The 12,449-nt window shown below is 38.1% G+C and overlaps 1 protein-coding gene across 5 annotated transcripts in view; it reads right to left on the reverse strand.

Annotated features, from left to right (window-relative positions):
- Kiaa0586 (KIAA0586 ortholog) overlaps positions 1-12,449 on the reverse strand; it is a 130,227-nt gene that overhangs the window by 44,173 nt on the left and 73,605 nt on the right. For all 5 annotated transcript variants that reach the window (XM_070032601.1, XM_070032610.1, XM_070032592.1 and 2 more), the window contains one exon: positions 8,716-8,818. In XM_070032601.1, the coding sequence (XP_069888702.1) occupies positions 8,716-8,818 (103 nt within the window). The remainder of the gene's footprint in view (positions 1-8,715; positions 8,819-12,449) is intronic.

A 12,449-nucleotide genomic window follows, 5' to 3' on the forward strand; every position in this document is an offset into this window, starting at 1 on the left:
ATTACAGGCGTGAGCCACCAGCGCCCGGCGGAAACATGTATTTCTAAATCCAACATGGAGTTATCTAAAATTAGTAACACTCAGGGTAGCTCCACTTTTATACTAATTTGAGTTTACTGAAAAACAAATTCTAAGGGGTTTGAACTCAGGGCTGTTCCTGAGCTTTCTTTCTTTCTTTCTTTCTTTTTGCTCAAGGTTAGCAGTCTATCACTTGAACCACCACTTCACTTCTGGGTTTTTGGTGGTGACTTGGAGAGAAAGAGCCTCACAGGTTTTCCTGGCTGGGCTGACTTCAAACCTCTATTCTCCTATCTCAGTGAGCCACCAATGCCTGGCTGGGATTAGTACTTTTAAACCAGTAACCTTGCAAGTTAAGTTAGTTGCTGGCTGCATATCTAGTAGGTATGTCAACTCTCTCAAATAATAACATTTTTTGAAATGGTATCCTGACCGCATTAAAAACTTATATCCATGGGCTGGGAAGGTGGCTCAGTGGTACAGCGCTTGCCTTGCATGCCTGAGGCCCTGAGTTCGATTCCTCAGCACCACATAAGCAAAAAGAAAAAAGCCAGAAGTGGCACTGTGGCTCAAGTGGTAGAGCGCTAGCCTTGAGCTGAAGAGCTGAGGGACAGCGCCCAGGCCCCAGAGTTCAGGCCCCACGACCAGACCCCCCCAAAAAAAATAAATAAATAAAATAAATAAAAACTTATATCCAGAAGTAGAGAAGTTGATTATTAATTCAGCAAATAGATTACCTACCTATTCTGAATGCAGACCATGATTTATTTGAATAATTAAAACTTGTTAAAAAGCACTCAAATACTTGAATGTGTTGCTGTGTAGTGTTATGATAGAGGGCCTGCCTTTTAGGGGCAAGAATGTCTGGAGGGACATTCCAGCATGAAAATATGGTGGAGAATGAGATTGTACGTTTTAGTAGACAACTTTATCTGTTATGCACTTCCTGTTGGTTCAGCAGCCTGTGAAACAGCTACTAAAACAAATTCCTCTAAGATGATTCTTTATAAAAGCATGCCACCATGGTTTCTAAACTAATAGAATGTTGAAAATCATCATCGGCCTGCTTGTGAAAGAAGCCAGACATACTGCATGATTTCATTCACCTCAAGTACAGAAACAACAAACTATTAGAGCCACGCTTTCAACCTTGTAGGGAGGAAAGCTGTGACTAAAAAAGAACACCAGAGGCTTTGAGGAATGCTTACACACACACGCACGCACGCACACACATTTACAGTGCTGGCAGTAGAACCCAGGGCCTTGTGTATACTTCCATATACTCTACCATGTGAGCCATGCTGCCAGCCTATAATGTTGCTTCTTGAGCTGAGCACTGATTGTACAAATGTGTCCAGTTTGTGACAATTCTTTCAGCTGTATATTTATGCTATATGTACCTTTTCTGTGTGTATATATGTGTATATATATATATATATATATACACACATACATACATATCAGAAAGTTAAAAGTTAAAATTTTAAAAAACCTCAATATGTTAACAATTAAAAAGGTAGCTGTATTACTATTATTTGGGGGGGAGAATCGAGATTTGAATTCAGGGCCTTTCACTTGCTAGTAAGCACTACCACTTTATTTATGCCTCCAGCCTTTTTTGCTTTAGGTTTTCAGACAGGGTCTTGTGCTTTATACTGGTTCAGAGGCTAGCCTCTGAGGGCTAGCCTCAGACCACAATCCTCCTACTTATACCTCCCCTTTACACTCATATCATAATCCTTATATGCATACCTCCTGCACATCTGGGATTGCAGTTGTGAACCACCATACCAAATTAGTTTATAGAGATAGAAGTCTCATTAACTTCTAGTCCAGGCTGACCTTGTTTTGTGATTCTCCTGATTTTAGCCTCTTAAATAGCTGGGATTACAGATATGAACCACTACATTCCCTTTACACTGTTTTCCAGTGGTGAAATTATCAAATGGTTAGGTAGCCTTTGACATCAAGTAGTTAAGCACCTGCTCCACAACCCTATACCTCTGACCTTGAAGGTGAATTCTCTTAAAATCTGACATAAATTTATAGTTTAGTGAGCTGAATCTATTCTGAAACAGAAGGTGAGTTTTTGTTAATGTTGCTCTAGTTTCTCACACAGATTACCATCTAGGATTACTACTATTTATTGGTCAATGACAATAGCCATTCAATTTATTTGAAAGCAAACTGCAATTTTTTAAAATTTTTGCTGGGGTTTGAACTGAGCCTGTGCTTGCTATCTCCCAGCCATACTTCATCCAATTTGTAATTGCTCTGGTGTCATGCCCTAGTACATATCTAGGTCATATCTGCCCATTTTAGTCTTCCCCAAGATAGCTAAGATGACAGGCATGAGCCACTACACAGAGCTCTCCACTGAGAAGGGGTCTCAGAACTACTTCTGTTCTGGGTGACCTCAGACCATGATCCTCCCACTCTCAGCCTCGTAAGTATCAGTGAGTCACTAGCACTGCCTATAATCCAACTTTAAATAGTCTTGAAAACATTTCTGAAATCTAAATACATTTACATTTTCTAAACGCACATTTAATTTCTTTTTTTTTTTGGTACATAAGAGGTTTATAAAGCAATGCCACTGTAACTACATTTGAATGTATTTAAAACTCTTACTAAATGATAACTCTTAACTGATGATGATATATCAGAGAAAGCCACTATTAAAATCTTTCCATATGAAGGCACCAACCCTTGGAAATATCTCTGTGCTGCATTCAGCACATAAATGTGGTACTTGCCCCTTAATGAAGAATGATTATACAGTAAAGGAAAACTTGTCCCAGAAAACTACCCACTGGTGCTCAATGACAACACATTGTCCTTGGACCTTACTGTGCTATTTTTCTCCAGACATGCCGAATATCTTGCAAATCAGAGTACAAAAAATAAAACTGAGATTTGAATACCTCTCCCCCCACCCCCAATCTTTCTATAAAGTATATTGGAGATCTGGGTTTGGTAGCACATGCCTATAATCCCAGCATTCAGGAAGCTAAGGTAGAAGAATGAGTTTGAGATCAGCCTGGGCTACACTGAGAGACCTTGTCCTAACAAAGTAAATGTCATGTGATAGCTACAAGGCTGAGGGCAAGGAAACCCACTAATATTTATTAAGCAGGTTGAGGATGAATGCTTTTATGATGTACCTCATTTTTCTGACATGGAGATCCTTCCTAAATATGAAAACCTTAATTATGACCTCTACTTATCACTAAAAAGTACTGAATTATCTGTGATCTTCGAAATAGGGTTTGCCATATCTAGCCACTCCTAACTGAATTTGGAAACAAAAAATTAGATCTGACATACTAATTAGTTCACTTTCCCAAGGTCAGACCTAGTAACTTCTAAAAGAGTGAAAGAATGAAAAATGAGCTTTCAAATACAGGAAGCCCCTGGAAAATCAGAACAACAACATTCCATGTAGTAAAACAAGAGCTTTAAAGGTTTTCTAAGTTCCAGGGGGAGGGGGAGGAGAGGGCTTCTGCTCACTGTACACACACGCCACCAGTGGGAATGAGGGCCAGTCCAAGTTCTCTGCTACCTCGTTCCCACTACCCGGGGTAATAGTTCCAAGCTGTGAGGCCCAGCTGTGTAGGCCCTGCCAGCCAGGCCATCACAGCAGGGCTTTGATAGCATGGGGCCTGAAGTGTCAGGATATAGAGAAGGCAGCCGTCGTTGGCTGTGAAAACAGTCTGATACAAACCAGATGGGAACTTACTAGATGGGCAACACAAAGGAAAACAATTGGCTCATTCAACAAAGTCAGGCTCTGGCCCCAGAGAATTCACAGAAGACAATAACAGTCACCCCGGAGTAGATGCAAACAAGAAACAGCCATGTGGTTACAGTTTAAAGAATTGTTTTTCCTCAGACTAAACAAAGTTTTGATTTTTAATTCTTGTATCCATTCATTGTAGTTTGAGGTAAGCCTTCTTTCTGCCAAAGACAAATCCTTCATTTCCCCAATATACACTTTGGTGACATTGAGAGAAATATATGGGGACACAGAAACTAATTTTGTGTTGCTTCCTGTAAAATGGTATGAACCCAGGCTGAACTATTTCAGGAAACTGGTATATTTAGGACATGACTGATCACATTGACATAGTAATTGGAAATATCTCACATAATATTTCCAGGACTTCCTAAGCCATGGTTTGTGTTAATGGAGGTAAGATGACAGGAAAGGTAATGATCACAAGGTCTCAGAACTATATTTCTACCTAAACAATTGCTCTGACATCATCAGGTTACAGTATTATTGCAATTATACTTAAAAGAGAAGAGCTCCCTATTCTCTACCTACCTACTCAAGACCGACAATTAGGCTTTAAGATACTTTTTGGCAATAACATTTCATTTCAGGACTTTTATTAAATATGTACTATATTCTTCATACTCAGTATGCATGATTTACAGATGTACATATTATTTTTTCTATTTTTAAAGAGTCATTTGTTTTTTTTCACAAATTCTTCTACTGGAAACCACAGCTCAACTTAAACTTGTGCCTGTAACACTCACTCTGTAAAGGCTGGGGCTGTACCACAGTGGTAAAGCCTGTAGTTTAGTATGTACAAGGCCTTGGGGTCAATCCTCACACCACTAAAAAACCATGAATAAATCTGGAATCACCATTCTTAGGTGATGGCTAAGGGGCCATCAAGGGAAACTGTTTATACAGCATTTGTCATGTACATATTTGGAAAAATCTTATAACTCTGATCTGTTTTAGGCTTTTATAAGAAGAAAAATTAACCATGAGTTAATCTCATAATGGTGAGGACTGCTGATGTATGTGAGGCAGATCAGGATTTCTACTCGCATGGCTGCACAGGCTGCATGACTGCACTGAAGCCACTCCGTGAAAGCACCTCCCTGCTCTACCAGCCCGTTCACCCCAGGTCAAGGCAATGGGAAACCAGAGAAGCAGAGGGTGGGGGGAGTCAAAAGTAGAGGTGTGTGTGTGGCATTTCCCACCAGGGCTATTTTCCCCTGCACTCTGCTGTGTACACTCTACTAACATATCATTTTTTTAAAGTAAAAATTAGTTTGTGCAATGGTACTAACTGGGCATTTTGACTATATCTAATTATCAAATCCAAGAAAGTGATGCTTATATCACCATAAGCTGAATTCCAATGTGAGAAGTAGGAAAGGGAAAACTAAGAAAATGTGTTGTCTTATATAAAAGAACCAAGGGTAAATACTGCATTCATCAATGATTCAATCAATTTTGTTAAATATGTTAAAACATTTTTTTAAGCTGGGCACTGGTGGCTACTCAGGAGACTGAGATCTGAGGATCACAGTTCAAAGCCAGCCTGGGCAGGAAAGTCCATGAGACTCTTATCTCCAATTAACCACGAGAAAACCGAAGTGGCACTGTGGCTCAAAGTGGTAGAGCACTAGCCTTGAGCTGAAGAGCTAAGGGACAGCGCTCAGGCCCAGAGTTCAAGGCCCATGACCAACATAAGCAACACACACACACACACACAAAACACAAACCATTTTTTTTAACATATAGGCTGAGCACTGGTGGCTGAGGTCTGAGGATCTCCATTTGTCTGAGACTCTTATCCTCAATGAAACACCAAAAAGCCAGAAGTGAAGATGCTGTTCAAATAGTAAAGAGCTACTTTGAGCAAAATAGCTAAAGTAGAACACAAATCCCTGAGTTCAAGCCCTAGTACCAACACCAAAACAAAATTAAAAAGCCAAACCAAAGCAAGAGAAAAACCACATGAAACCAATTCTCTTGCCTTGAATTTATTAGTACATCTAGTTCTTAGACCTAGGATTAGCCCATAAAAAAACAACAACTCTATTATGCAAATCATATTCATTCAAGAATGATTTCATTACAGAGAAATGTGTCAATGATAAAATGAAAGACTTAGCATCTATTAAACAATGTTCTATTTATAGCTCACTGGGTTTTTGTCTCAATCAAGGATGAAATAGGTTGGTTCCCTAACTTCTATATTATTTATAAAACTAAATGCAAAAACTACAAGCATATATAATCTAACTGTTCTAAAAGCCTTTCTAAATAAACCTCTTCCTACAAGTAATCTTGGTTTCTCTTCTTTTTCTTATGATTTGTTTTCTTGTAAATTGACAAATGGACAATACTGACAATTGGACAATAGTTATAAGAGCACAGCTGTAGTCATCAGAGTTGTATTATTGCCATCCTGTGGTTAGACATTCATATAAATGAAACTATATGTGTTGCTTTCCTAAAGAGAAAACTATGTATCACTTTCTCTTTTTTTTTGGGTCCGGTCATGGGGTCTGAACTCTGGGCCTGGGAACTGTCCCTCAGCTCTTTAGCTCAAGGCTAGCGCTCTACCACTTGAGCCATAGCACCACTTCCGGCTTTTTTTTTTCTGCTTATGTGGTGCTAGGAATCGAACCCAGGGCCTCATGCATGCAAGGCAAGCGCTCTACCACTGAGCAACCTTTTCAGCCCCTATGTATCACTTTCTTAAAGAGAGATAGTCTTAAAATCCTACCATAGATATTTTCCTATGAGCTGAAAGAATTGGCTTATTAGATTAGTGTCCCCTAAGGAAAAAAAAATTATAATTTAACGCTAGTAATGGCGTTGTTTTAAAAAACTAACTGAACCGTATTGACCATGAAAAGTAACAGTAGTCAGTAGAAGGACATCAAGTCAGTCCTGATATTACTTTGGGAATATTTACTTGCTCATATCTTTAAACTGCCATGAGTAGTGTTTTATAGGCAACTTTCCTTATATTTAGGATTCTAAAATATAATTTAATGTACTGTAGTTAGGTCTAACAATGGTCAAGAAAGCCAGGTACCAGTGGCTCACACCTATAATCCTAGCTATTCAGGAGGCTGAGATATGATGATTGCAATTTGAAATCAGCCAGGCCAAGAAAGTCTGTGAGACTTATCTCCAATTAATCACCAAAAAGCTGCAGTTGGAGCTGGCTCAAGTGGTAGAGTGCTAGCCTTCAACTGAAAAAGCTCAGAAAAAGAGGCCAGGTCAAGTTCAAGCCCAAAACTGGCAAAAAAAAAAAAAAAAAAAAAGGCCAAGAGGGAAAACTACTGAAACAGAAAATACATGGAAGAGTTAAACTCTTGATAATACTCTTGAATCTGCCTTTATAGGTTCATGCTAGCATTTTCAGTCACACTGGCATTCAGAATTATGCATTCATTCAAATTTCACAATTAAATAAAAATCAGTACAAAAGCAAAGAAAAATGCATCACTACTCAAAATATTCTTAATATCTCTTCTGGAATTGTGGACAGAAAGTTTAAATGAAAGAGATCTTAATTTCTACTGCCAAATTTCAGAACTTTTGATGATTTAACATGTAAGCAAGCTTACACTTGTAATCCTAGCTACTTGGGAGGCTGAGACATGGGAGATTGAAGTTGGACGATAACTCCAGCAGAAAAATCCAAGAGACTCATGTGTTAGAGCACTAGAACTGAGTAAGCAAGCAAACAAGTTGAGCAAGTGCAAGGCCCCGAGTTCAAATTCTGAAACTACCAAAACAAAACCAAAAAGTAAATGACTAGCAAGAAACACAAAGCTGATAGCCTTGTAGAAAGACAGAGCAAACATCAAAATGACTGCCCAATGTTAAAAATTTAATAGTAAAGACATCTCACATAGCAGCAGGTAATGTGAGACTTTTTTGTTTTTAAGTAACACTTGTTGGTCAACACCATCATATGGCAGTAAATAGTTTTAACAAACCATGTTGACAGTTTAATTCCTGCCTTAGCATATTCTGATTTATAGACATAGACAGCTATGATATAAATATAAATCTATGTATAGATAAAAGACCTGGACATTCAATTATACCATAGCCAAGAGGCAACATTACTAAGCCGGGTGCTGGTGGCTCACACCTGTAATTTTAGCTATTTTAGGAGGCTGAGACCTGAGGATCTTGGTTCAAACCCAGCCTGGAAAAGAAAGTCCAGGACTTTTATTTCTAATTAACTCTTATTTCTAATTAACCACCAGAAAAACAGAGTGTGGCTCAAAGTGGTAGAGTACTAGCCCTCAGAAGAAGAGCTCAGGCACAGTGTCTAGGTGCTGGGTTCAAGCCCTACAACCAACAAAAAAAAAAAGAAAAGAAAAGAAAAGAAAAGAAAGAAAAACACGAGCTCAATTGTCAATAGTGTTTATTATTGAAAAGAATAGATTTATAATCAAATACAAAGTTCTTTATTCAAATGGACTAAATGACAGAAAAGGCAACTAACTAAAAGGTTTTAGAGAAAATAGATATACATAAAAAAATTTTTATGAGGGGCTGGGAAGATAGCTCAGTGGTAGAGCGCTTGCCTTGCATGCCTGAGGCCCTGGGTTTGATTCCTCAGCACCACATAAGCAGAAAGAAAAAAGCCAGAAGTGGTGCTGTGGCTCAAGTGGTAGAGCGCTAGCCTTGAGCTGAGGAGCTGAGGGACAGCGCCCAGGCCCAGAGTTCAGGCCCCACGACTGGACCAAAAAAAAAAAAAAATTCTTATGAGCATTTGTTCAATATAGGGCACATATCAAATTGTATGTGATAAATACAACAAAAATTTAACAAATGTAATTCTTTTAAAATAATGTTTAAAAAATATTAAAGAAATAAAATATTTTTTGTTTGTTTGTTATGAAAACAAGTCTTACCTGGTTGTTGTGAAAGTGAAACATCAGATTTACTTTTGACATGTATTACACGACACTGTACTGGCTTGTGTTCATCTTGTTTAACATCTTGGTCTTTCTTAGTCTGTTGGTATTGTTAAGACATGAAGCATTAAGTTAAAAAATTTTGAGTAAAGTATTAGAAATGTAATAACACATTTTATATATAAGTAAATATATGTATATATAAGTATGTATACTTACATATAAAGTATATATGCTTTACATATTTATATATATATGCTTAATATAAAAATGTAATAATATCTTTTTCTTTCTAATTGCCTTTGTTTGTCATTTGATTATTTATTAGCACTTCTGCCAATAAGTAGGTGATGAGGTACATACTTGTTTTAAAAAGGAAACAGAAATACCGTTAAGATTTCAATAATATATACACATTTCAAATACTTAAGTTATTTATTTCAATTTTTACTAAAGAATTGAGAGGTACTTACAAATCAATCTATTTTAGGTTTATATATATACATTATGAAGTCAGGCAGAATAAGAACTTAATTTTTCCGTAAACTCATTCCTATAAGCATTTTTTCACATAAAATAAAAATTTACATTATGAGCTGTAATTTTCAAAGAGCATTTGTATATAGTATCATAATTGACTTCTCAAAAGTTAGAGACATATTGTTACACTCTATTCACTAGATGTACTTTCTACCTTATGTACCATCATCTCTGTAGTACATAACCAAGTTTGAAATTTACAAGACACAATTCATTACCATTAGACATGAAAAAATACAATGACTTGGGCCATTTTCTTTCTTTCCTTCTCTGTTTTATTAGCTTAATTATAAACAAGTCCTAAAAACAGCTATCAGATATACTTTAATAGGAACTTTAAGAAGTTCCTATTATCAATTAATATACCCAGCATGGTAGATAAAGCCTGTAATACCAGTTACTTGGTAGGTAGATATTGGGGGGGATCATGGTTCCAGGCCAGCTGGGACGTAAAAATTTACAAGACTCCTTCCTAATCAATGGCCGGGCACAGTTATGTATGTCTGTCATCCCAATGACAAAGGGAAGCACAAACAGAAGGTTGAAGTTCCAGGCCAGCTGAGCAAAAAACAAGACTCTGTCTCAAAATAACCAACACAAAAAGGAGCTGTCAGAGTGTCTTATTAATTACTTAGAGATCTTACTTGTCTACATGGAATGCAAATGTAAGCAACACATCCATTTCTGGCAGACAAAGATGCAAAGATGAACAGTTCTGATGGCAGTAATAAAAAGTAGCTTAAGGTTGAACTTTCAACTTTAGAGTCATTAGTCATGTAGGTTTCTGCCTTGAAGGAAGTATTTTGGTGTACACTTCTCTAAGATAGGTGCTACACACTGAACATCCCTAATCCCAAAAATTCAAAATCTTGCTGACACTGGCAGCTCACACCTGTAACCCTAACTACTCAGGAGGCTGAGATCTGAAGATCACCGTTCAAAGCTAGCCCAGATTCAAGCCCCGGGACTGGCACCAAAAGAAGAAACACAAGTCCACTAAAAAATAATATATAAAATTACCACCTCCAAGTGAGGTGGGCTGCAATCTCAATTATTTGGGAGGCAGAGATAGGAGAATGGCAGTTTGAGGCCAACCTGGGCAAAAAAGTTAGTAAACACAGCCGGGCGCTGGTGGCTCACGCCTGTAATCCTAGCTACTCAGGAGGCTGAGATCTGAGGATCGCGGTTCAAAGCCAGCCCGGGCAGGAGAGACCATGAGACTCCTATCTCCAATAAACCACCAGAAAACCGGAAGTGGCGCTGTAGCTCAAGTGGTAGAGCGCTCGCCTTGAGCTGAAGAGCTGAGGGACAGCGCCCAGGCCCAGAGTTCAAGCCCCACGGCCGACAAAAAAAAAAAAAAAAGTTAGTAAACACTATCTCAAATAACAAGTCGGATATAGTGGTATGTGCCTGCAATCTCAGCTATGCAGGAACTAAGTTGGAGGATCATGGTCCAAATTTGGCCCTAATGATAAAAAAGCATGAAACTCTGCGAAAAGTAATTTAACAAGGGCTGCAAATGTAGTTCAAATGGTAGAGTACTTTCCTGATAAAAGCAAGACTGTTCAAATAGGTATTCTGGGTTCAAATTAGTACTGCCCAAAACATTAATAATAAAATAATTTTCAGGCTATCAGTATAAGGGATAGATAAAATATAAATGAATTTTGTGTTTGGACCTGGGTCTCAGCTCTAAGACATCTCATCATGTATATGTTATGATGTGTATATAGACTGTTCCCACATTGAGAAAAATCTGAAATCCAAACCATTTCTAGTTCCAAGCATTTCAGATGTGGACTATTCAATCTGTTTATCCCTGGCTCTGACTGTAGGATCTCCCTCTGGGTGTCCCTCTTTGACCACAGAGAACAGCTGTGTAATATACAGGTAACTACCTACCTTTGTTCAAATCTGACTAAGCTATTTTCTAGTTGTGGCTTTGAGGAAGTTACTTAACTCTTCAATACTTCACTTTCCTCATTCACAAAGTGCTGTAACAGTATCAGCTACACCATGAGATTGCTATATGAATCCAGTGAGTTAAAATATGTAAAGAACTTAAGATAGTACCTCAAATAAAGTACTATAAACAAGTGTGCTGTTATTATTACTAACCATGTTAATGAAATTAATGAAGAAATTTTAGCTAAAGAAGTATAACAAGGCCAGCACCAGTGGTACCTGTAATCTTAGCTACTCAGGAGGCTGAGATCTGGGGATCCTGGTTTCAGCCTGGGCAAGAAAATCCACAAGACTCTTCTCTCCAATTAACCACTAAAAAAATCTGGAAATGTGGTTCTAAGTGGTAGAGCACTAGCCTTGAGCACAAAAGCTCAGGGATAGAACCCAGGCCCTGAGGAGTTCAAGTCCAAGGACTGATTAAAAAATAGCATAAAAAAGAAGTTTTTTAAAGGTCACTATTCTGATGACATTTTGTAGTTTTATTTTCAAACTGGCCAACATGTAAGTGAACTTATGTGTTTGTTGTTGTTGTTGTTGTTGTTTTGTTGGTCGTGGGGCTTGAACTCTGGGTGCTGTCCCCCAGCTCTTCAGCTCAAGGCTAGAGCTCTACCACTTGAGCCACAGCACCACTAATATTTTTCTGGTGGTATATTGGAGATAAGAGTCTCACAGCCTTTCCTGCCCAGGCTGGCTTTGAACCGCAATCCTCAGATCTAAGTCATGAGTCACCAGTGCCTGGCTAAACTTCTGCTTTTAACAGCTTCATGGAGGCATAAACAACAATGAACTTTGTACAGTTAAAATGTACAATTTGCTAAGCTATCACATAGTACATACCCATTAAGCTATCATCATCAACAAGCTATAATACATACATCTATCAATCTCAACTTTTCTTATACCCCTTGGTATTCACTCCTGTCACCCTCTCCACTGTCATCTTCCGCTGTGCCCAGCCAACAGCTACAATGTTTTCTGTTCTTACAGATCAGTTTACATTTTCTAGAATTTTATTTAAATGGAATCATAGGCATTTTTTTAAGAAGCGGGTTGGGTATATAACTAGGTAGTTATTATCATAAACATTGTTGTATCTCCAAGCAGTACCTAACTCAGTAATTTAGTTATTATAGCTACTCAAAAATGTTTATAGGATTGAATTCTGTAACATATGTTCCATGAAAAAGCAAAAGAGGGGCTGGGAAGGTGGCTCAGTGGTAGAGCGC

The sequence above is a fragment of the Dipodomys merriami genome, unplaced genomic scaffold (genome assembly GCF_024711535.1).
Source record: "Dipodomys merriami isolate MVZ:Mamm:240054 unplaced genomic scaffold, mDipMer1.0.p SCAF_1, whole genome shotgun sequence".
NCBI classification, from domain to species: Eukaryota; Metazoa; Chordata; class Mammalia; order Rodentia; family Heteromyidae; genus Dipodomys; species Dipodomys merriami.